We start from the raw sequence: 24,680 nt of genomic DNA on the forward strand, positions 1-24,680 counted from the left end.
CTCTTTTTCCTTTTTCTTAGGAGAGTATAGTGCTTATATTTTTTATTGCAATTATGTCTGTACAGTGGTACCTCTGGAATGCAACGGGATCTGTTCCGGAGCCCCGTTTGTATCCAGAGCAGAATGCAACCTGTGTCTGTGCATCTGCGCGTGCATGGGTCATGATTCGCCGCTTCTGCGCATGCTCATGACGTCATTTTGAGTGTCTGCGCATGTGCGAGTGGCGAAACCCGGAAGTAATGCAACCTGAAAATGCTCAACCTGAAGCGACTTTAACCTGAGCTATGACTGTACCTGGCTTTATTCTGTTTATTTGTATGATTTGTATTTTTCCTGTTTTATTGTATGATGCATAAGTATAAATAAAGTAAAAAAGACTCCCAAAAAAAGAAAAGAAAAGAAAAAGAAAAAGAAAAAAGCAGGAAACACCAGAGTAGAAGGTTCTGGAAAGCTGGAAGGGGTAGCAGATCCTGCCTCCGTGAGCCTGATATTCCTATCCATGCTCTAACCCAGCAACCTTGACAAACGACAGTTCTGGGTGGGTGCCATTTTCTGGTTCACCTCAGGCAGCAAGGTGTCTTGGGCCAGCCCTAGTTCCCTGTCATAACTTTGGGTTACAGCTTTGGGTTAAAGTTACAAGCCCTACTCTTATCTAGAATAGCGGCCTGAAGCCTGTGGCTTATTCAGTGACCACAGCAGTGCTGGCTGTGTGGATGTGGGTGCGTGTGAGACAGAGCGTGTGTATTTTTATACATGTATGTATTTTAAAAATAATAATCCTCACCATTCTTCTCATTGGCTCATCAAAGCAAGAAAGCAAGAAACAGACAGAAAAGCAGTCCATTTTTCAAATATATATATATATTTCCATGACATTAGCTGTAGTTCTAATACTCTTAGGGCAAATAGAACTCCATTTACTTCAGTTGGGGTTTATTACAGATACACATATATGCGAAGAGGGTTAGGATTCGTTAAAATACAAAACTCATTTTACAAACAATTCCCCCCAAACCACTACCATATGCAGAAATCATAAGGGTTACGTAACACTTAGTCATGCATCTGCCTTAAAGTAGCATCTTCTTTACTTGGTGGTACATGAGAAAACTTTCCAGACTGTTGTGACGAGGCCAAATGATCCTGTTTTGGATAATGGGAAGGTATAGAAAGCGAACAGGACACAGGCATATGAAATACTGTGCTAATTCTAAGACAGGTTATTGTCAAATAAAAGTTTCAGAGTTATAGCCACCCTGGTATCTGTGAATGAGAACAGGGTACAGATAGCCAGTTGTGTGGAGAAACCCATGGAACAAGAGGCACTAGTATTTTGCTAAAGCTTATAGTTCTTCACTTTCCAGTCCTGGAAACCACTTGAACGGCCTTGATCCATTCTGTACGTTCTGCGGAGGTGGCTGCTTGCAAGATGTAGTGGACCTCATTTGCAGTAATGATTTCAAACAGGTTGCCCCCGACATCATTTTTCTTACCTAATTGTGAGAAAAAGAAGACTGTGAGCAAAGGAGTCTGGGAGCTGTTTCAGTTCTTCTGGCTCAATGGTCTCTTCCATTTTCACACGACTCTCGCAAATACAATTGAAAATCTTCCAATTTCCACGTAGAAAATCAACTCTACATACATATATAAGCCTGTATTTCATTTGAAATTGGGAGTCATCATGCCAGCATCATGGTTAGCTAAGCCAGTGACCTAGCATGGTGGGACTCTAACCTGAGCCTGAGCCAGCACTAATGGTCAGAAACGGTGACTGTTGTTCCCACTCCTTTTTTAAACCTCTCTCATGCTCTGTTTAGGCAGTGTATGGATATTGAATACTGATACTGAAAAGACAGAATAAATCACAAGAAAATTCTAGCCAATGTTGGTTTTACCTGCAGATTTAAGCATAAATGAACAGATCAAAATGCCTTGATGACAAGGAAATAGGGATGGGGAAGGACATTCAATTCAGCTCACATTCAAAGATAATTCTATCTAATTGACATATTAAGAGGGAAATGCTGACTTTTTTTCATGTGACTGCCCCAGTTTGGGAATCAGCAAAACGGAGTGTTTGAGCCATTTGCTTCCAGGCCTCGAATATGTTAAGAGGCAGGGGTCACCAACCTTTTTAGACCACCAGGGACATTTTGAATTTTGAAAGCATGCTGGGGCTGCCATAGAGGGGATGTGGCATAACACAAAACTAGAGTGGCAACCACCCCTTGACCAGGGCCGTCTTAAGTATATGTGGCGCGGAGTGCATACAAAGATCCGCCTGGCGCCCCCCCTCCAGGTTGCCCAGAGTTGTCGACTTTTTTTTAGGGTGCTGCTCAGAAAAAGAAAACAGGAAACAAAAAGAGCCCAGCGCAACAAACCAGCCCGAGGCATCGGCGGCTGAGCAAAGCTTGGCACCTCGTGGTGTAAGCAGCATGCGCTGGGTGGGCCTCTCCACAGCCCTACGCCAATCCCAGGTGCGCAGGAGGGTGGAGCTGCCTGCCCACCTCAGCACCTTGCTGGCTTGCTCGCCCCCAAACTCGCGGCGCAGAGCTGCCCACAGCAGAAGAGCCCGCCGCGGCGTTCCGACCAATGTGCGGGCTCTTCCCCGGACTCCAACTCTCGGGCCCCGGACTCTTGGCCTGGTGCCCCTCAGATCCTGGGTGCCCCACACCCCTGGTGCCTATGGTTAAGACGGCCCTGCCCTTGACAATCTTATGCATGGTGTTATGTACTGAAGTTCTCACCCTGGGCCAGCAGGGGGATACTGTAGCTAGTTTTCACTCAGGTCTGCATATGCAAATAAGGAATTGAAAGTGACGTTCAGTGATTGGATAGTTACAGAAAGTTGCTACTGTTGTTTTGTAGTTGAGCTCTATATAAGCAGGTTGGCTGAACCCCTCAGCCCTGTTCTGGCCTGCGAATAAACAAGAGCTGTCTGAAGAATCGCTGTGTCGTCTGATATGTTCACCCACAACTTAACAAATACGATGGAAAGTCAGCTATGCATTGCTGTTCCTCTCTAAAACCAAGAGGTAGCATTCCTCAGTACCAGGAGAAATCTACAAGGCAGCCATACCACTCTTGTTTCTCAGAAATCTCTTAGAGAATTTCGGCACATTTTGCTTCACAACTTTCTTTCTGAGAGGACTGGAGACTTACTTGAAAGAAAGAAGGAAGGAAGGAAGGAAGGAAGGAAGGAAGGAGAAAGAAAGAAAGAAAGAAAGAAAGAAAGAAAGAAAGAAAGAAAGAAAGAAAGAAAGAAAGAAAGAAAGAAAGAAAGAAAGAAATGTCTGAGGCACCTGCCTAGGGGCACCACCAGAAGTCTTACAAAGACTTCTTAGAATGAAGCATGAACATGCACAACACGAGGGACAGTCTCTATGTGCTGCTGCTTACCATCTGGTGAGTCTTCAACTGCTGTCACCACACAACCCCTCAAGTGAATGGCTCCAAGTGGCTCTTCCCCCTGAAATGTTTCAAAATCAAACCATTGTTAGCTTGGCTAAAAACTCATTTTGGAAACCATTTTTCGCTTCCAGCTGAAACCAACACAATAAAAATTATTACGGCCATCAGTGTGTGTGTTTATGCAGGCTATGGTGTAATCTAGGAGGAAATTATGAAGAACTTGAGTCTCTTATCTTGGTTAAAAACTCATTTTGGAATGAGATGGACATGGCTATGGCTGTGTGTGTGTGTGTGTGTGTGTTGGCACAGGCTATAGCATAGCTGTCAACTTTCCCCTTTTCTTGCGAGGAATCCTATTCGGAATAAGGGAATTTCCCTTAAAAGAAGGGAAACGTTGACAGCTATGGGCTATAGGCAATCGAGGAGTAAAACCAGAAAATCGGGGTTCTTCAGTGTAGAAGAAAGGTGAAGGAAAGTAGGTTTCACCGGGAGTTATTGACATTATGAACCATGTGGAAATAATGAAAAGGTTTCCCCCCCCTCTCTCAAACACATAACGTTAGAACTCAGTGTGTTGGCAGGAGGGTCAGAACAGATGGAAGAAAAACTGTGCTAGAACAACAGAACAAGCCGCAAAAGTTGGGGGATGGGAGCCACTTTGCTGTCTGAAGCTCATTTGCCAAAGGCTTTCTGAAATAGGTGCATTTTGTACTCACTGCACACACCCAAAAATTGGGATACCTCCCCTTTATTGAGGTATTTATTAAATGTGACTAAACTAGAGAGCTGTTTTATACAGCTTTTTTGGCTGCATAAATCTATTCACTTATTTTATTCACTTATTTTAACTTCGGGCTGCCATATGTCAGGATTTTTGCGGACATGTCCAGGAATCAGCCAGCAGAATGGCGTCCAGGTGGATTTTTGCCGAATTTGCAAAATGTCTGGGAAACCAAGATGTATGGTGGGGAGGGGTGTCATTTTTCAAAAAATAATCCATACAAAATTCCAAAAAAGCCCCCAAACTTCTTCCTTTTTGTGTGGAGATGTTCCTAAAAAGAACTCAACAATTTTGACCTAATCCCCCCCCCCAAAAAAAACCCCCACCTCAACAACTTTGCCTGGATTTTAACTTTTGTAATATGGCAACCCTATTTTAACTAGCCCATGTTTTAAATAATGATTGTACCGCTGCCATTCAGATTTTGCTTCACTTTGCATTGTATTGCATTTTTATTACACATAAGCTTCCTTGCGTGGGGTTATGCCCTGAAAGATGGCCTATAAATAAGTTGATAAAATATATTAGAATATACAGCCCTGAAGATACAGCAGCAAGGATTCTAACAGCAAGAAATTGGAAAAGCGAAATTATCCCATCAAAGATTGAGTGGCAAGCCAAATTGATAAGAGTACTTACAATTAGCAAGGAGAACAGGAACAGTGAGAGGCAACTCAACACAAGAAGTTACCATAAGGAATGAATAGTAATTAAGGAATATCTCAAAGGGTACTGTGACCATGAAAACTTCCTGGCAGATACTGAATGAGCCATGTCATATAAAGTACAGTGGTGCCTCGCAAGACGAAAAGAATCCGTTCTGTGATTCTCTTCGTCTAGCGGTTTTTTCGTCTTGCGAAGCAAGCCCATTGACGGATTAGCAAATTAGCGCTATTAGTGCTTTTAGCGGCTTTTAGCGGCTTATCGGCTGATCGGATCAGCTGATAAGCGGCTTAGCGGCTTAGAAAAAGGGGGGGAGGGAAAAAAACCAGCAGGAACTCGCAAGACATTGTCGTCTTGCGAAGCAAGCCCATAGGAAATTCGTTTTGCGAAGCGCCTCCAAAACGGAAAACTCTTTCGTCTAGCGAGTTTTCCGTCTTGCGAGGCATTCGTCTTGCGGGGCACCACTGTAATTGTTGGATAACGTCAGATTTAAGATGAAGAGAAACAACTTTAGGAAACTGTGTAAATAATAGCTTAAATGTGAAATGGTGCAATGGGTTTAGTCGGAAGTTTCTTTTCTTTTGCTGATGTGTACTTCAGATGCAAGTATATTCTTTTTCTACTTCTACTTTTATTTCTTTTAATTCCTTTTTTCTTTTTGTTCTCCCCCCCTTTCTATTTCAATTCTTTATAATCTTTATAATTTATGGAATGTATGTAATGTATGTCGGTATGGAATGTATTTTATTTTATTTTTTATAAGATGTTTATTAAAGTTTTCAAACGGTATGGAATGTATTTTAAGGTTTTTCTTGTTCAATAAAATAAATAAATATTTTTTAAAAAGAAGATACTTTTTTTTTCATCAAGAGGAGAGGTCCCAGCAACTGAACACAATTCACATAAACAACCCTGCCATTCAAACCAATGATTCTGAAGGCGGGTTTCATATCAAACGTCCAGCAAAACCACAGAAAATGGGCTTACCCCTGCAGGGTCATAGTAATGCATGTAGGCAGGGTCTTCTCTCAGGACAAACTTTCGTACTTTCCAGTTTTTCCTCCGGTGCCCCTAAATAAATGTAATGAATGTATGACTTTCATTTTCTGCATTGCAATAACAAATCCCAAAAACAGAACTGGAGAACGCTGTGGTAGCCAAGCGAGAATGTTGTGATAGCTGCACCCAGCGGTTTTTTCTGGGGGGGGGGGAGTTGGGGAAATTCACCAAGAAGTAATTTTGTTTTTATTTTTTTGTTTATTGCAGATCCAGTCACATTGCAACACCTCCCCCCCGCCCCCCCGGGCAGTGTCTAAATGTAAGATATTGTTAATAAACTCAAGCAGACAGTGGTCTGGATTAGAAATGACCACAACTTTATTGATTACAGATATAGGTGGATTTTTGGCTCAGGCATTGGGTGTATATCTGTTCCAGCTCCCCTCTCCCCCGGCCAAAAAAATAATCATTTAATTTTAAAAAGGTATGTTCCTGCTCAAAAAATCCCCTGGCTGCATCCCAGGAATGTTAGAAGCAGAGTATCCATGGGTTTTGCTGGAATTCTGCTGTTTTTGCTTCCTCAGCACAATCAAGACCCTAAAAGTTATTTTATTTTATTTTATTTTAGGGATGTATATGTCACCCTTCTATAGAATTCCCAATGCAATTAAAATTGACCTCTAAAACCAATTGCCACATACAGTATCTTCACTTTCAGAAGGCTGCTGGTTCTTTCTTGGGTGGGAAATAGCCATTATAGTTTGGCAACGACTGCTCTAAACTATTTTTCCCATGAACCATTTGAAAATTGTTAATCACCACTTCATGATTCTTTCTGCCTCTTTTAGCAATTGCAATGCAATGTGCTAGATGCTGTGTGATTTCTTACTATTTTCATTGCTTCCTTTATTTCTTATATTTCATTTGCCTTCCACAGAATTCAATTTGCAATCCAATAAAGTACAATATAAGAAATTAAAGAAACAATAAAAAAATCAATATGTCAGTTTAATGTGAACATGCTGTGGACCACCTGAATAAAGCTCACAGACCACTGGTGGTCTATAGACCCCAGATTGGGACCCTCTGGTCTAGAGCACAGACTATAATGAGTATTATTCCCAAGAAGGAATGAAGATCTGTGGCAACAGTTTTTACAGGTCAGTTGTAGACCTTAGGCAATATATTGTTCAGCCTCAAACTAGCTATAATGCAAGCTTTTCTTGCACCAATGCTTACATCCCAAAAACCTCTTAAAAGTGTTCGCTTGGGTAACTCCAAATACACACCCTTTTTAAAAAGTGGTACTTTTGCTTCCTTATACGTAAAACTCAGTATCTCTTGAAATAATTCAGACTGAAGAATGTCTCTAGAGTACCAGAAAGAAAATACAACATTTAGAATTCATTTCCCCTTCACATTTTGGATACTGTGCCACTTATATTCCTGAAAGTGCCTCAAAATTGACGGCCAATGTTCTACTGTGGATTCAGTCTGTGATCATTTCCTCTCAGTGCTGCAATTTCTTCTTAGGATTGCATGAAGCCAGTGACAAGCTCCGTGAGTCACATGGTTATAAAGTCTTCATATGCCCCGTGCGTGACGGCAGTGTTGCAATTCTGTTGGAATTGGGCAAAACCAGATCAATTGTGACATCCCCCTTGGAGGATTTGAAGGATGCCCTGTTTCACCAGCTGATCGCCACTGAGCAACACAGCAGAGCACAGCACAGCTATGAGAATCAAGAGAGGTTTCAGCATAGGCAGTTTTCCTAAGAAGGCTTATATTTCTGTACTATATTGACTGCTTTTCTGAGCCATCACAGCAAACAAGGTCTATACCAACCTGTTTCAGTAAACATCCCTGTTTGACCACTGCGCCTCTGAATTCTTCCTTGAAGATCCCATCATCATCACTGGAATTCCCTTCACTGAAGAATCCACTGTCTGCCTGTTTTAAGGAAAGAACAAGACCATGTTGCTAACGTCACCTGAAAGAGTTTTGATATGTACTGAGTGAATAGGATCCAAACTGCAGCAGTTTGATTGGTTCTAGAACAATAGGATCCAAGATGCAGCAGTCTGATTGGTCCTAGAACAATAGGATTCAGAATGCAGCAGTCTGATTGGTCTTAGAACAATGCAGCAGTATGATTGGTCCACAGGAGCCACCCAATTCAGCTCCAGGTGGAAGTGAATCTGCAACCTGATTGGCCTACAGGAGAATCCCAGAATCAGCCAATCACATGCAGCCCATTGTGTAAATAATGTATATAAAGCAGATATTGTGAGGGAACTTTCATTCCTCGCTACTATGAGCTGAATAAAGAGCATGAAATCCACACTCGACTCCGAGTATATTTCAATTTTGATGTGTCACTCTAGATTCATTGCTTTGCAATGAAGGTTAAAAATATTTCTAAATAAGACAGCAAATAATGTCAGCATCTGCTGAACTTTCCAAAGCTTCCAAACAAATAGGCTGTGAGCTCAATCTCTCCCCTATCCCAACACTGGGGTCCCACTTTATTTGTCATTCTTTTACCTGGACTAGAGACTAAGATTTATGCATCGTAGTGAATACATGCACGATGCACAAAGCATGTATATAGGAAGTATGCACCAAATTCCTTTTTCCTTTGTGGCAAACAGCATTTTAAGTTACTTCCTCTCCGGTGTGATCAGTAGAGGCTCAGAGAAAGTTCTCGCCTTGCTTTCTTGTGCACACAAGTCAATATCCGAGCGAAATGGATTGAGCAACTGAAATGCAGAATATGGGGAGTACGCTTTCTTCCTCTCACTGGTCACACTGGAGCAGGGTGGGGTGGGGTCAAGGGAGGGTTAAATAACTCTTGTCTTCATCTGCATTCTATGAAAAAGAAATTTAGAGTGCCTAATATAGGGAAGCCCTTGTCATGGAGGAGTGAGTCAGATGGCACAACCAAAATTGTTCAGCAACAAAATATGGCATGTGTTTGTTTTTCTTTCTTTAAAAAGTTGCCAACCAGAGTTGTAGAATCTCAGGACTGATTATATGGGACCTTGCCAACAGCTATGCAACTAGGATTCCCTTAGACAGCATCAGCAAATGAAGTTGGCAGTCTAGATAATCATGCATACAGAAGACTGAGAAGGCCAGTCTTAAGGCCACACTAGTTGTGGAAGTGAGAGCTGGACCATAAAGAAGGCTGATCGCCGAAGAATTGATGCTTTTGACTTATGGTGCTGGAGGAGACTCTTGAGAGTCCCATGGACTGCAAGAAGAGCAAACCTATCCATTCTGAAGGAAATCAGCCCTGAGTGCTCACTGGAAGGACAGATCCTGAGGCTGAGGCTCCAGTACTTTGGCCACCTCATGAGAAGAGAAGACTCCCTGAAAAAAACTCTGATGTTGGGAAAGATGGAGGGCACAAGGAGAAGGGAGTGACAGAGGACGAGATGGTTGGACAGTGTTCATGAAGCTACAAACATGAGTTTGACCAAACTGTGGGAGGCAGTGGAAGACAGGAGTGCCTTATGAGTTCCTCCCAAGCAGAGGAAGGCTGTGTTGAGGGGGTGAGCGCCTCCTCTGGGCCTGTCTGGCATAGGACCCTCCTGGAGCGAGGGGTCAGAGAGTCTGTAGGACTGGGACTGTCTCTGCACCCTTGACCTCTCAGGTCTCCTGCTTCTATCAGTTCCCAGCTCATCCCTTCTGCTGACTGCTCCTCAGTCCACCCCCCCCCCCAGGCTCTGGGCTCTAAGGTATGGTTACCAGACGTCCCTGTTTCCTGGGGACAGTCCCTGGTTTTACAAATCTGTCCCCAGACAAAATTTGTCCCCGGAATGTCCCCGGATTTCATTTAATGTCCCCGGATTTATATTTTAAGTGTTGTAGATTTATTAGTAGGGAATGAATGTTGTGTGATTGGTTCAATGGCACAAGACACATCATACATATGGGGACTTCCGGCGAGGCAAAATGGAGGGCGCCACCGCAGCGAGCAGCTCCTGAAGCCAGCAAGAGCCAACTGCGCTACCAGGCTGGCTCCAGGCTGCTGAGACTGCCACTGCCAAGGGGGAACCACTGACCGCCCCCCGTGACCCAAATCGAGCCGGGCGGCACTCCGGGGCCAGGAAAACCCCGGAGCCGATGCAGGGAGACATATATTTCAACACACATGCACATATATACAGTATACACCTACTCACAGAGACTGCATTAGATGAGACCCTCATATTGCAGCCAGTCTGAAAAGCTATATTTTCTAGGGTTCCCGTGCTCCCCCACCTCCAGCAATCCCAGAAAGTAGTGTCATGCATTGCTACTTACAAAATAATAATAGGCGTCTTCATGGTCAAGGAAGGAAGTTTCTGACAGGCCCTCCAGTGCACTCTTGGATATATCTCCAGCAGGCTGAAAATAACCTTCGTTCAACAGGGCAGATGCCAACATTTGGCCCTCTTGGCGATTCCTGCTAGAGTTGTTTGACAGGAGCCAATCAACCACACAAGTACCTAAGGGCAAGGAAATGAACCAAGGTGTTTGAGCAGAAAGGCACAAAATGAAGTACTGCAGACTGCAAGCAGTTAAGCAAATTAAAGAGACATGTTCTCAATTAAATTCAAATTGCAATTACAGTTTGGAAATATGAAGCCAGCGGTGACTATATCTGGGCTTGGCTTGAGCCAGGTTCTGCCAAATATTCCAATTGCCAGTGAATATGTACCATATTTTTTGCTCTATAAGACTCACTTTTTCCCTCCTAAAAAGTAAGGGGGAATGTGTGTGCGTCTTATGGAGCGAATGCAGGCTGCGCAGCTATCACAGAAGCCAGAACAGTAAGAGGGATCGCTGCTTTCACTGTGCAGCGATCCCTCTTGCTGTTTTGGCTTCTGAGATCCAGAATATTTTTTTTCTTGTTTTCCTCCTCCAAAAACTAGGTGCATCTTATGGTCTGGTGCGTCCTGTAGAGCGAAAAATATGGTAAATTATATGAAGTATTTAGGGCTGTGTCCAGTCTATATTAAAGACTAACAAATTTGCTGTGGTATTAGCTTTCAAAACTCAAGCCCAATTCATCGGAAAGCCTTGACCATGCGGTTTTCACATTCTGTCTACTGGAAACAATTTCCCCTCTCAATGCCGCCACATTCTGCCCAATATCTATAGGACATTTTTCTCAGGAACTGGCAGGTTCAACTATTTTGGAATGGCAACTGACATTTTCCTCCAAACAAACTGTTTCCTGTCGCGACTCCATTTTCTAGCACCTGTTTTACTCAACGGAACATTTTTTGAAAGGGAAAAATAAGAGGTCTTTACCCGTAAAGCAGTGGTTGAAGATTTTCTTGTCCTTTTCCAGCTTCATTTCTCGTATTCCTTTGTCGGGGTCTTTCATTGAGAGATACAGTTCACTGTGCAGTGAGAGAAGTGAGGCAGAATTAGGAAACAATGTTCGACTTGGCTCTTTGGGGTTTAAATTCCTCCTGCAAATGCATCAAAGGGACTCTGCAAACTCCAGTCCGGCTTGTGGGCCGGTTAAATGACCCCCGTGGGCTGTTTGTGGCTCATGGGCCTTAGGTTGCCTACCCTTGCCTTAGACAGGCATAGGAAATGCCCAGATCCTCTAAGAAGGCTCACCTCATGCTTTTATAACTTAGACAACTAATAAGTGGCCTTTCTATGAAAGCTTTTGTCCATGCTTCTTGGGAGGAAAGCAATGACAAACCTAGACAGCATCTTAAAAAGCAGAAACATCACCTTGCCAACAAAGGTCCGTATACCGTAGTTAAAGCTATGGTTTTCCCAGTAGTGATGTATGGAAGTGAGAGCTGGACCATAAATAAGGCTGATCGCCAAAGAACTGATGCTTTTGAATTCTGGTGCTGGAGGAGACTCTTGAGAGTCCCATGGACTGCAAGAAGATCAAACGTATCCATTCTGAAGGAAATCAGCCCTGAGTGCTCACTGGAAGGACAGATCCTGAAGCTGAGGCTCCAAGACTTTGGCCACCTCATGAGAATAGAAGACTCCCTGGAAAAGACCCTGATGTTGGGAAAGATGGAGGGCACAAGGAGAAGGGGACGGCGGAGGACGAGATGGTTGGACAGTGTTCTCGAAGCTACCAGCATGAGTTTGACCAAACTGCGGGAGGCAGTGGAAGACAGGAGTGCCTGGCGTGCTCTGGTCCAGGGGGTCACAAAGAATCAGACACGACTAAATGACTAAGCAACAACAACACAGTTGAGATAATCATACAGACATAAGTCTAAACACAGGGTGCTTCCAGGCTGTCGCTGTTTTCAGATGGAATTCAATCACATCCCAGCAAATTCAGGTTGCACAATTAAAGTTGATTTGGAGCTCTTGCACAATAAATCTGCTTCCCTCAAAGACTGGACTTTCTGCTTCTACAGAATGTTGTGATGGCCACCAACTTGGATGGCTTTACAAGGATGTTAGACAAATTCATAGCACCTATTTCCCCTTTCAGAGGCAGGATGGCTCCAACTGCCAGCTGCTGAGAACCACAAGTGGGGAAGAGTGTTGGTCTACAAATGTCCTGCTTGTGGGTTTTCAACACATATCTACTTGGCCCCTTAAGAACAGGATGCTGGGCTATAAATAGGCCTTTGGACTGAGCCAGCAGGGCTCTTTATGTTCCTATCCTAAGTGAATCTAAGTGAAAGTCAAATTGCAAGTGGACTTGGAAACAACAACAACAAAAATCAACTTCCTCTTCTGTCAATTAATATTTTTAACTTTTGTAATCTCAGTGCTTTGTTCTAGCCAGGTTCTGAGTTTCTTGTGTGTTTTGGGAATAGGGGAAACAAAGCTTCGCTTTATGACAATGCCTGGTGCCTACCAATCTGCCCACCAGCTACTGTCACAGGAAAGCAAAGAAATGATGACTCAATAAAACCAGATTACTACAACCCAAGCGTGAATGCCGTTAAAATAGCTCCACACACATATATCCTTTAAATAAATAAAAAGCAGCTTTGAGAGATGGGAATTTGGAGAAGAGGATGTGTGTGTGTGTGTTTAATCCTTTCTCTACTCACAATTTTAATATGTTGTTTTTTTTCAGGCTCCATTGGGGGATAAACAACTGGGATATGCGATTGGGGGGGAGGGAGAGCTGGGGAAAGGATGACGCACTCCTCTACCTCCCCATCACTTATCCAGCCCAAATTTCCATCTCTCAAGGCTGCTTTTCTTTTCTTTTTTGAAATCATAGCATCACATTTATGTGTAATTAAAGGTAAAGGGACCCCTGACCATTAGGTCCAGTCGTGGCCGACTCTGGGGTTGCGGCGCTCATCTCGCTTTATTGGCCAAGGGAGCCAGTGTACAGCTTCCGGGTCATGTGGCCAGCATGACTAAGCCGCTTCTGGCGAACCAGAGCACTGCACGGAAATGCCGTTTACCTTCCCGCCAGAGCGGTACCTATTTATCTACTTGCACTTTGATGTGCTTTCGAACTGCTAGGTTGGCAGGAGCAGGGACCGAGCAACAGGAGGTCAGCCCATCGCGGGGATTCAAACTGCCGACCTTCTGATCGGCAAGTCCTAGGCTCCGTGGTTTAACCCACAGCGCCACCCACATCCCTATTTTGAAATCATAGCATCACATTTATGTGTAATTAGCCCCTACAGAAACAAGAGGATATGTTCCTGCCTTTTAAATTAATATTTGAAGAAGTCTATTTTAACAAACCCCAGGTTGATGGTGGTTGGAAGCTTAATAGACTTCCTGGTGGATTTCCTAGAAAACCGTTGACCTCCCGCGATGCACTTAATGGCCTTCTTGATGTCTTTCACCCAGACATCTCTGTCCTCGAGATGAGAGGCTTGGAAGAAGTGGTCCTGTTGCTTGGCGGTAGTGAGCTTCATGACAAACTAGAAGAGAACCATTTCATAATGATTTACACTTGTCCATTGCATAAGGGCTGCATGCACCCTAGACCTTTAAAGCACATTTTCCCCTTCAAAGAATTCTGGGCACTGTGGTTTGCTGAGTGTTGCTTGGAATTATAACTCGTTGAAAGGCAAATTACAATGCTCAGAATTCTTTGAGAGAAATCATATGCTTCAAATGTGCTCTAAAGGTACACTGTGTGTGCAGGTTTCATATATTTGGCAGCACAGCTTATATGAACAAGCAACTAACAGAACAAGCATGCACTTGCCTACTCAGAAGTAATTCCCACCAAGTTCAATGGCGCATATGCCCAGGTAAGTATGTATAGAGGTAAAGGGGACCCCTGACCATTAGGTCTAGTCGTGGCCGACTCTGGGGTTGCGGCGCTCATCTCGCTTTATTGGCCAAGGGAGCTGGCGTACAGCTTCCGGGTCATGTGGCCAGCATGACTAAGCCACTTCTGGAGAACCAGAGCAGCGCACGGAAACACCGTTTACCTTCCCGCCGGAGCGGTACCTATTTATCTACTTGCACTTTGACATGCTTTTGAACTGCTAGGTTGGCAGGAGGAGGGACCAAGCAATGGGAGCTCACCCCGTCGCAGGGATTCGAACCGCCGACCTTCTGATCGGCAAGTCCTAGGCTCTGTGGTTTAACCCACAGCGCCACCCGTGTCTCTTAGTATGTATAGAATTGCAGCCTAAATACAGCAGTATAAACTGCTTAAACTGGGCAAGCTGGGAAGGAACTGTAATGTAGTATGGAACAGAATAGAATTTTTACACCATTATCTGCTCTTAGAATCATAGAATTGTAGAGTTGGAAAGGACTTTTAGGATCATCTCTAACCCCCTACATTGCAGGAATATGCAGGTGTCCCATCAAACCTGCAACCTTGGTTTGATCATGCAGTACAGAAATAACCAGGAAACAATCGTGCTGATTTATTGTTTATACACAAAGACACAACATAGCAAATGCTGGGTATCTACTTTATCTTAGGCTAGGGAATTAGCACAATCCACACACTATTGAAGAAAATAGGGTTGTATCCAAGGAGTGCTCAGAATAGACCCACTGAAGTTAATGGAAATGACTTGGTTAGGTTCATTCATTTTAATGGGTTTGTTCTAAGTTGGATACAACCGTTTGAACTGAAAGGGACTTGGGATCACATGCATGCTTTCCAAAGTAGGACTATTTTAAACTATTGCTCTCACGTTGCCCTTTCTGGAAAACTGCAGGTCTAATCATCTTTCTGACTTCTCTGGCCAGACGGATATCTGAGAAAGGCACCGAGCACTCAGACTACTACAGTGTTCCAGGGGTGGAAACACTGAATCAATTTGCCCCAATCTTGGAAGACTAGCACAGTCTGATCTTGTACATATTAATTTGGAAAGAAATGGTCCCATACAGTTCAGCAACAGTTACATGCTCAGACTGCTGTTCCTCCTAACTGAAGAGCATTAGTTCCAGCCAACAATTCCTACTGCCCCTTACTCAGATATGTGAGTTTTTCGGAGACAGAGAAGCTGTCTCGCCACAATATCAATAGTCCCCAGTTCTTTATCTGTGTGAAGAACTGCACTGTCAAAGTATAGTCGAGATGCATGCTGGACCTTAACCACTCTGTTTCATGTAAATTCCCATAACAATAAAAATCTGTCAAGCAAGGGTTCGTCCACCCTTCCGCTCATCCCATGCTTGGTTTTCTGCTTTCCCCATCTTTCTAGACACAGGCCCAAGTGATTTTGCCATTGTCCCACCACAAAACTGGAACAGCAATCCATGAAAAACCCAAAGGCTACTTGTTCTGACTGGGTTACTCCAGCGGAAGGAGGCAGGGCAAATGGAATAAGCCCTGAGTCTATCCTTAGAAAGAAAACAACCAGCATTGTTTTCTTAGCACAGGGCTGGGGAAGCCAACAGCTTTCCAGCTGTTGGTGGACTACAGCTCCCATCATCCCTGACCGTTGGCCGTGCTGGCTGAAGCTGATAGGTGTTTGAGTCCAACATCGTCTGGTTCCCCACCCTGTCTTAGCATTTTGCTGGGCTGAATTTGCCTGGCATCCTCTCTAAACACTAGGAAGGCTAGTATCAGCTTCTGCAGCCAGCAAGATCTGACAATATCTTAACTACAGTGGAAAAAACCTAATCCAGAGCTTAAACCCCCCACCTTCCTGCCTGCTTTCTTCAGTGTACTTCAGAAGAATACTCACCATTCTTTTACCAAAATCCTGGCAGGGACTTGTGAAGGTGCTTCCCTTCAGAGGAATCATTCCTTTAGGGCTGTTGTCTGTCTTCTTCTTAAAGTATTCAATTCCGTCTTCTAACAAGACTACCCACATAGGTTTCCAGGTGTTAAACATGCTACCCTGTATGCAAACAAGTTTAAGACAAAATTATCTATGCATCCTGTGACAATGCCAATGAAAGCATTTTTAATGAAGTTGCATCTAAATAAATCCTTATTTACCCAAAACATGTCAAGCACCTATTAATCCCCAAAGACACAAGGAGATTCTAAAAACAATGTAACATACAGTATTAGGGTTATTTATTCATTTCCCCACCCATACATTTAGATCCTTCCTTTCTTCTATTGTGGAACCCAATGGTTCCCAAGCTTCTTCTTTGGCGATCACTGATATCCGAGTAAGGTGGTCTTCCATGAACATGGTTTTAACAGTGAGTCCGTAAGTGACTGTGGAGGCCAACTCTGGATCCACATATCCTTACACAATGTGTCTTCCTCCCTTTCATCCTGAGTTTGAGCACAACACCTTTGGTAAAGGCTGTTCTCCAATTGGCTCACATGCCAGTGTTTTCCAATTGTCAGTGTTTATACTACATTTTTAAAAGATTTGCCTTGAGAGAGTCTTTAACCCACTTTTGTTGACCACCAGCATTACGCTTTCCATTTTTAAGTCTGGAATAGAGCAGTTGCTTTGGAAGACGATAATCAGGCATCTGAACAACATGACCAATCCAGTGGTGTTGATGTTGAGGAATCATTGCTTTGACACTGGTGATCTTTGCATCTTCCAATACACTGGCATTAGCTTGTCTGTCTTCCTAAGTGATGTGTAAAAATTTTTGGAGACACCATTGATGGATACTTTAAAGGAGTTGGAGATGGCATTTATAAGTGGTCCATGTTTCACAAGCATGCAGTAAGGTTGGTAGTACAATACCTTTGTAAACAAGCATTTTGGTTTCCCTGCGAATGTCCCAGACCTCAAACACTGTGCACTTCAATCAGGAGAAAGCTGCACTCGCAGAGCTCAGGCGATGCTGGATTTCAGCATCAATGTCAGCCCGTGTGAAAAGATAACTGCTTGGGAACCATTGGGTTCACAAGGGCTGACATTGATGCCAAAATCCAAATCAAAACGCTGACCTTTAACGTTGATGCTTTAAAGGTGCATCAAATGTGCTTTGTATATATGGGGTTGATCTGTCCTTATGTGTGTATTCTACCTTTTAATGAAATGAAAGGAGTATACAACAGGCACAGGCACAATAGAGCTTTGGGTTCCTGCAGAAGTCCTCTCCTCCTTTTTTCAGCTGCCATTCTGGAAGAATGCCTTACTCTTAAAAAATTTGATGTTTGCTGCACTGGGCTCCTCTGGGAAGAAGAGAAAGATGCAAATTAAATAACTAAGTAAATTGTGCCTATTCCTAGAGCTGGGAGGGGAATCTGACTGACCCGATATTCAAACACCTTAGACAATATAATTTTTGTATCAAATGCCATGTGATCTCTGCAGTAGTCTGAAAAATAATAGGGGAGCAGGGGGTTAAGGGAAAAGGAGTGCTGAGCATTATGGAACAGTGGTTAGGTTAGAACAGCATTTAGTGGTGACTTGCAATTTCGCAGTTCTGTATAAAGTGTGAAGCAACTAGCTTGGTTACTTAATTCTCACACTATACTGGCTGTTTTGAGGTTTCTCCAAGAAGCAAAAACTAACATACCGATATCTTAAGAAAACAGGCATGTATGGCTTTAGGACAGGGTTTTAAAAACAAGATGTCCCTGATTATTCAACAGAGGCTGGTAATTTGTGATTAGGAAAATAACATATATATGATCTGTTGTGTACCTGTAAGTGGTGGTCAGCAGGATCGCACTACAACATAAAGTAGTTGAAAAGAAGAGGTCTCTAAAACAAGACCCATAAAGCTTTAATTAATGGCTGCCCAAATTGGGGTTTCTGAATTATTTGATTCAATCGTGGTTTGAAGGCCTAACGTTGCCTCAGTTCAGAAGCTCTGTACACATCACAGAAGGATGTCATTGCTTGCTCAGGTCAAGGTTGCGCCAGGGGATGGGATGGGAGGCAGAAAGGAGAGAGAAGGGGAAGGGCCTGAGAGGGCGCTATAAGGCTCAGGGACCAGCACGACTGCCTTTGAATAATGACTGCTCATTGACATTGGACAGTAATGTCACACTGAATGTAACTGACCTGCATGAAGGACTCTGTGACTGGAAACAGAGAGACGGTATGCACTTTTAGTAAAAACACATTAGAAAGAAAAAGAAAAGGAAAGTCGCTTTGGATAGAAGGAGTTAAGTTAACACAAAGGGCTGTGCTCACGGTAAAAGTTGAGCCCAGAATCCCTTTTCAGTGCCAGGTCAACGCCCTGAAACATGAGACATAACCATTCAAGAAAGTGCTTCAGAGCAGCACAGAGTGCCTTGCCCTCACCACAGCACAGTTATGGTCACATAATTGTACTCACATGAGATTAAGAAGCAAAACTTAACAGGGAAATCATGTAGTTTCCCCAGCACTTCTCAACTGAAGAAGCTGAGAAAACCACAAGGTGCTGTCCCGTGTGAAAGCGAGAAGCATTCTCTTTCATTACAATTTGTATGCTGTTTGTGACATGTAGTGCAATTCTGAGGACTAGTAGAGAGGTTGCATTCAACCCTGGGTTTGAGATTCTGTCCCCTGGTCACACACTCAGATTCACAGCCCACGGACTTACACTGAGCTTCCTTGAGTCCCAAGTAACTCAGTACAGTCGTACCTCGGGTTACATACACTTCAGGTTACATACGCTTTAGGTTACAGACTCCGCTAACCCAGAAATAGTACCTCGGGTTAAGAACTTTGCTTCAGGATGAGAACAGAAATAGCACAGCAGCAGTGCAGCGGCAGCAGGAAGCCCCATTAGCTAAAGTGGTACCTCAGATTAAGAACAGTTTCAGGTTAAGAACGGACCTCCGGAACGAATTAAGTACTTAGCCTGAGGTACCACTGTATAGGGTTATAGCTTCAGAGGTCCATTGTATACCGTTAATTGCTTTCTCCGTAGCTTGCTGTTGTTACCTATTCATACTGTAAGGCTTCGCAATGCAAACCACTAGGCCGGTCCTGGTTAGGGTCAGGGACATCTGGAGATTTGCCGGCACATCTTGGCAAAGCAGTTTATATTAGCTGACAAGCAGCTTTTTGCTTCAGCGGCAGCACCATGACCAAGGCAAGGCAGCCGCCATTTCAGATCTCCCACAGTGACTCAAATGATGCTGCGTCTGATCAGCTGCTGCTGCCTGGTTAGGGATCAGAGCTGGGCCTGGTTAGGGATTCCTTGAAAGGGGAAGGGTTGCAGTTCAGAGCATAAAGTATGCTTTGCAGACAAGAGGTTTCCTGTTTGATCCCTGGGTAGGGCTGGAAAGGACTGAAGTCATGGAGAGCTGCTGATCAGCGTCAATCATACTGAACTAGATTGATCAATACTAAGATTGTAGGACTTCTTTTTTTAAAAAAAATGATATTTATTAATATTTCAGAAACAATAAAAACAAAATCCAACATTTAAACGTTTAAACATTTAAACTACAAAAACAAGATAAATAATAATACACAGTAGAAAAACAGTTGATAGAAGAAAGAAAGAGAGAGAGAAATAAAGAATAAAAAGTAAGAACAAAGAGAAAAGCCAGAAATCAAAGCTAGAAATAAGTTAATATTTTCAAATCTTATATTTTCTTCACTAGTTTCTTGACCTCCTCACACCTCCCATTTTGTATTCCAGTTCAAATCTTAAATTCAGCAAATCCTTACCCTCTAGCATTTATCCTTACTCCCTAGATTAACCTTTTGTTATAAATATCCATTTCTAATTATCAATCCCTAATTACATTTTCTTAAGCATCTCTTTACCAGTACCACTTATTTTCAATCAAACGTCATTTCAACATTCCTTAATTTTACAGTGCTTCTGCAGGTAATCTTTAAACTTCTTCCAATCTTCTTCCACCAACTCTTCTCCCTGGTCACGAATTCTGCCAGTCATCTCTGCCAGTTCCATGTAGTCCATGACCTTCATCTGCCATTCTTCCAGTGTGGGTAGCTCCTGTGTCTTCCAAGATTGTAGGACTTCTTACATGTATGGGATGTCTGTTCTTTGTGCACGAAGGCCAGAGAATCTTTGCTGCCTTCTGTGATACCTTACGGCTTTATCATGGCAATGTTGTCCTATTTCATGTAGAGTCTGATTTTCTACATTGAAATCGTGGCTACTCTCTACTTCGGAATTGCTCCCAAAGTTCTATCCTCATACGCATTGTGCACCATCCCAAAAGAGACTTGTAGGCTCTGGCTTGCAAATAATTAATGGGAGATTTCATTTCTGAAAAGCTTGTAGGGCTTCACAGGTTGTGATGTACAGAAGAGACAAACTGTGCTCTCCAGAACTGATAATCAAATGACTAGGGCTTTCTCTTCCTGGCACGCAGGCCTGGAGCTTGCAGTAATATTTCCAAAGCAAGCTGGAAGAAGTTTGGCTTTGGAAACCCCAACCCCTGGAACCCAAACTGAGTTCATGTAGGGGAGGGAGGGATTGGTTTCACGTCCTATGGTGTAGTAGGTTAGTCAGATGGAAAAGAGGACAGAGCTCCTGTAACTTAAATAATTATATAGACGCAGAGCTACACTTGCTGAAATTCCTATGCAATTAGTAAAGAAGCAGGAGACCTGGCCTCTTTTGCATCTACACCCCCCCCCATGTGCTTTTGTTTTAACCCATTGTTGCCGACTCTTTCAATCAATCAAAGAACAGAGCCAAGACATAAGTTGCCTGAATATTATTCTCAACTGAATAATACTTCTTTTCTTTTCTTTTTTTAGGAGGGGAAGAGATAGAAAACTAGAAGTGTGGCCTCTGGGCAACTTCCCCAAAATACCACTTCTTCTTTCCTTTGAGTCTGTTACACCACATGCCTAAACACAACGGCTGCTCCCAGAAGCCCCACCTGCTGAACCCCGAGAGCTGTACCACATATATTCTGCTGGTAAGTCAAGCCCATGGCCAGCATGCCCCAGATGAGAAAGCCTCCCCACATCTGTTGTCATAACCTAGCCCCAGATAGATCTATTGATTTGGGTTCATTTGCATCTCATTTTTCCAACTTAGGTTCAGGTCATTTCTGCAGGAATGTGCAAATATTTATCTTTCTAAATTCCCGTGAAGACTTGCTCACATTTTAGTGCTGATTTCTCCCAGTAAACAAATTTTTTTTTGGTATGTGGAATTACTAACACATATATTTTTTGCAAAACACTCTCCCTGAATATAATGCATTTCTGTATGTTAATATTATTGTTATATGTATTTTTATCCACATTTAACCCTCATATATTTCTTGGCTAGGGAAGTGGCAAAATTCAGAGAAGTGTGAATCTGGAAGAATGGCTGTGTTTTGCTTTGTGTATTCCCTAAATTCATTTCTTACCTTTGTAAGGAGCGTCTCCACCCCCATCGTTCTGCCCGGACGCTGAGGTCCAGCCCCAAGGGCCTTCTGGCGGTTCCCTCATTGCGAGAAGCAAAGCTACAGGGAACCAGGCAGAGGGCCTTCTCGGTAGTGGCGCCCGCCCTGTGGAACACCCTCCCATCAGATGTCAAAGCGATAAACAACTACCTGGCATTCAGAAGACATCTTAAGGCAGCCCTGTTCAGGGAAGCTTTTAATGTGTGACATCTTAGTGTATTTTTGGTCTCTGTGGAAGCCGCCCAGAGTGGCTGGGGAAACTCAGCCAGATGGGCGGGGTACAAATAAATAATAATAATAATAATAATAATAATAATAATAATAATAATAATTATATAGCTGACTACATTCTAGCCATGTAAAAGTCAGAAGTATACACACACACACAGAGAGAGAGAACTTCATTCAGGCAAGCAAGAGGCATTATTGCAGGGAAAGAGCACATTCCAGCCAGGCAAAAGCATGTGGAGCATGGCTGCTGAGGGCAGTGGCCTGGAGAGAGTCCCAAGGGCCAGATAGAGATGCTAGGAGGGCCACATTCTACCCTAGCCCTGAGGCCTCAGACCAGCACATCTCATGAATCACCCCCTTCCATATGAATCTGCTTGATTCTGAGGCCCTTCTGGTTTTCCCTTCACCAGCTAAAGAGAGAAGGTCTTTTCAGTTGTGGCACCGAAACTATGGAATAGCCTGTGAAAAGAGGCCCCATGCCTTCTCCTGCTTTTAAGACTAATTCAATCCAGTGGGCATTTTTTTATTTGAGCCTTTGATATGTCTTTTGTCTGCTGTTGATAATGGTGTTTATAACACTGTGTTATGACACTGCTGTTTCCTTGTTAAGTTTGTTTTGAAGAAGAAGAAGAAGAAGAAGAAGAAGAAGAAGAAGAAGAAGAAGAAGAAGAAGAAGAAGAATTTATTATTTATACCCCGCCCATCTGGCTGGGTTTCCCCAGCCACTCTGGGCGGCTTCTAACAAAACACTAAAATACAACAACCTATTAAACATTAAAAGCTTCCCTAAACAGGGCCACCTTCAGATGTCTTCTAAAAGTTTGGTAGTTGTTTTTCTCTTTGACATCTGGTGGGAGGGTGTTTCACAGGGCGGGTGCCACTACCAAGAAGGCCCTCTGCCTGGTTCCCTGTAACTTGGCTTCTCACAGCGAGGGAACCGCCAGAAGGCCCTCAGCATTAATTCATATGAATTGCCCCAGAAAAGTAGGGTAGAAATGTCCAAAATAAACTTTAGGCAAAGATGAAGCGCCAGCTCTTTTGTTCTTGTTTGTGGCACTTAGAATTCCCCAACAGAAAAGTTTCTGCTTTGGCAAGTTCCTTATCAGCACACAAGAAGCCTCTTTTGGTTCCTCCCTTGCCATCTTACTTGGTCTTGTGGTCTGGGCATTTCCTTGTAGGGTTTTCCTACTCATCAGACATTCCATCTTGTGGGATGTGGGTGTCAATTACCCCGGAGGATTCTCATTGGTTTAGAGAGAAAGATCACTTGCTTTAAGTTCAGTCTTCTGTGGTCTCATCCAGCATCAAATAAATATTTATTATTTGTACTTAAAGCCTGCCCTTCACCAGCTGATGCCAGCTTTTTTGGCTAACCCATCTTCTTGGATTATGATGTCTCTCTATCCAATTTCTCCACAACAGGCATAATTTCATACGTAGAATCATAGAATTGTAGCGTTGGAAGGGACCACGAGGGTCATCTAGTCCAACCCCCTGAAATGAAGGAATCTTTTGCCCAACATGGGGCTTGAACCTCACTTCACGTGAGGTGAAGTGTCTCATGCTCTACCAACTGAGCTATCGTGGAAGAGGCATGTCTGTCCTGTCCCCCTGCCCCGCTTGCCATTGCATGCTCACAGAAAACAAAAGGCACTCTATATTTCAAACATAAATATTACCGAGATTAACGAAGGCTTTTACGTTCTACATAAGTGCCCTGTCCTTCTGCCTGAGAGTTATAGCTCTGAGGTTCACAAGCTCAAGCATAGTGAACTAGGCATTCCAGTTTGCTCAGATCAAGCATTGCCCTCCCACAGCTTTTGTCCGAAATGGTCCGCACATACCTTCTTGACGAGGTATCCTTCCCTGATATGCCTGGGTTCTCGCTCGGGTTCCATCTCTGCGCTGCTCCTTCTGCTCCAGCAGAATTCAAACACATCTGGCAATGCAAAGGTTTCGCCAGCTGCATTTATACAGCTGTCACTTTCGCAAATCCCTCTGCTTGTTAATCACATGAAAGCAGGCTCATTTCCTCTTCGGGAAGAAGGAAATGCAGAATCATGTGTACATGGCAAGTTAAGAACTTTTAAAAATACAGTATAAACTAATAATAACATTGTTTACACTGAGCTCTTAGCACAAACTGGGTGGGGGAAATAACCACCAATGTATTTTCTTTTTCCAGAAGTCTCAGAGAACAGAGCTTCTCTTGTTAAATTAAGTGAGTACACATTTTAAGAGGTGCTCTTGTGGAGTGGCAGCCTGGGATATTTGACCCAGACAAAAACAATGAAGTTCTCCTAAGGACAATGACCCGGCAGCAATGGTATCACAGCACATCTTTTCAGCTTTGTTTAGGATAAAGAATATTGAAGTAGGATTCTCCCCGGATAACTCTGGTCACCAACTGAGGTTTAGTCAGGAAGCTCTGTTGCCTGTTCCATCCATCATCTTTGGATAGCAATGGTTATAAGCCATGCTTCCCCCCTGCCCATATGCTGATAGGTGGAGTTCAAGGTTGAAAGTCCTTAACAACTTGGGTCCAGGTTATTTTTTTAATTATTATTAAAGATTTTCTTGTTTTACAGAAGTATGTGTAATGTCTCTCGTATTTTTTCCATGTAACATTTTTACAAATCAGTTTCATTTGTTGAGACATTAGAGGGGGAAAAGGGGTGGAGGGGGGGGAAGATGGGTGGGGGTGGGGTCGGGTGGCGATGTTTCTATTTTGCTTAATTTATGTAGGGTTTGGTGTCAGCGTTGCTCGTGCAGGTTCTCTGCTGTTCATCTGTGTTTCTTTGGTGGTGAGAGAGGTTGGGGTTGGCCTAGGGTGTGGTTGTTTGTTTGTGATTGGCTGTGGTGATCTTTGTTTTCATGTGTGAGTGGGGTGGGTGGGTGTTTTGGGTCCAGGTT

General features: G+C 43.3%; 1 protein-coding gene and 2 long non-coding RNA genes across 3 annotated transcripts in view; 1 reads left to right on the plus strand and 2 right to left on the minus strand.

Moving 5' to 3' along the window:
- LOC310703239 overlaps nt 1-24,680 on the minus strand; it is a 220,635-nt gene that overhangs the window by 5,344 nt on the left and 190,611 nt on the right. The gene's annotated exons all lie outside the window — the stretch shown is intronic.
- Nucleotides 895-23,776, minus strand: PLEK (pleckstrin). The gene is made up of 9 exons (XM_083495297.1): nt 23,612-23,776; nt 15,979-16,134; nt 13,553-13,734; nt 11,156-11,247; nt 10,163-10,347; nt 7,700-7,804; nt 5,843-5,926; nt 3,400-3,469; nt 895-1,493 (listed from the first exon to the last, which is right to left on the minus strand). Exons 1-9 carry the CDS (start codon nt 23,663-23,665, stop codon nt 1,354-1,356), a joined length of 1,068 nt encoding a protein of 355 aa, XP_083351423.1. The 5' UTR covers nt 23,666-23,776; the 3' UTR covers nt 895-1,353.
- Nucleotides 10,733-24,680, plus strand: part of LOC310703217 — a 122,903-nt gene continuing 108,955 nt past the window's right edge. The window contains exon 1 of the long non-coding RNA XR_014524003.1: nt 10,733-10,816. This is a non-coding gene — a long non-coding RNA (uncharacterized lncRNA). The remainder of the gene's footprint in view (nt 10,817-24,680) is intronic.

Source organism: Podarcis liolepis (genome assembly GCF_965112155.1).
Source record: "Podarcis liolepis genome assembly, chromosome: 3".
In the NCBI taxonomy this organism is placed as follows: Eukaryota; Metazoa; Chordata; class Lepidosauria; order Squamata; family Lacertidae; genus Podarcis; species Podarcis liolepis.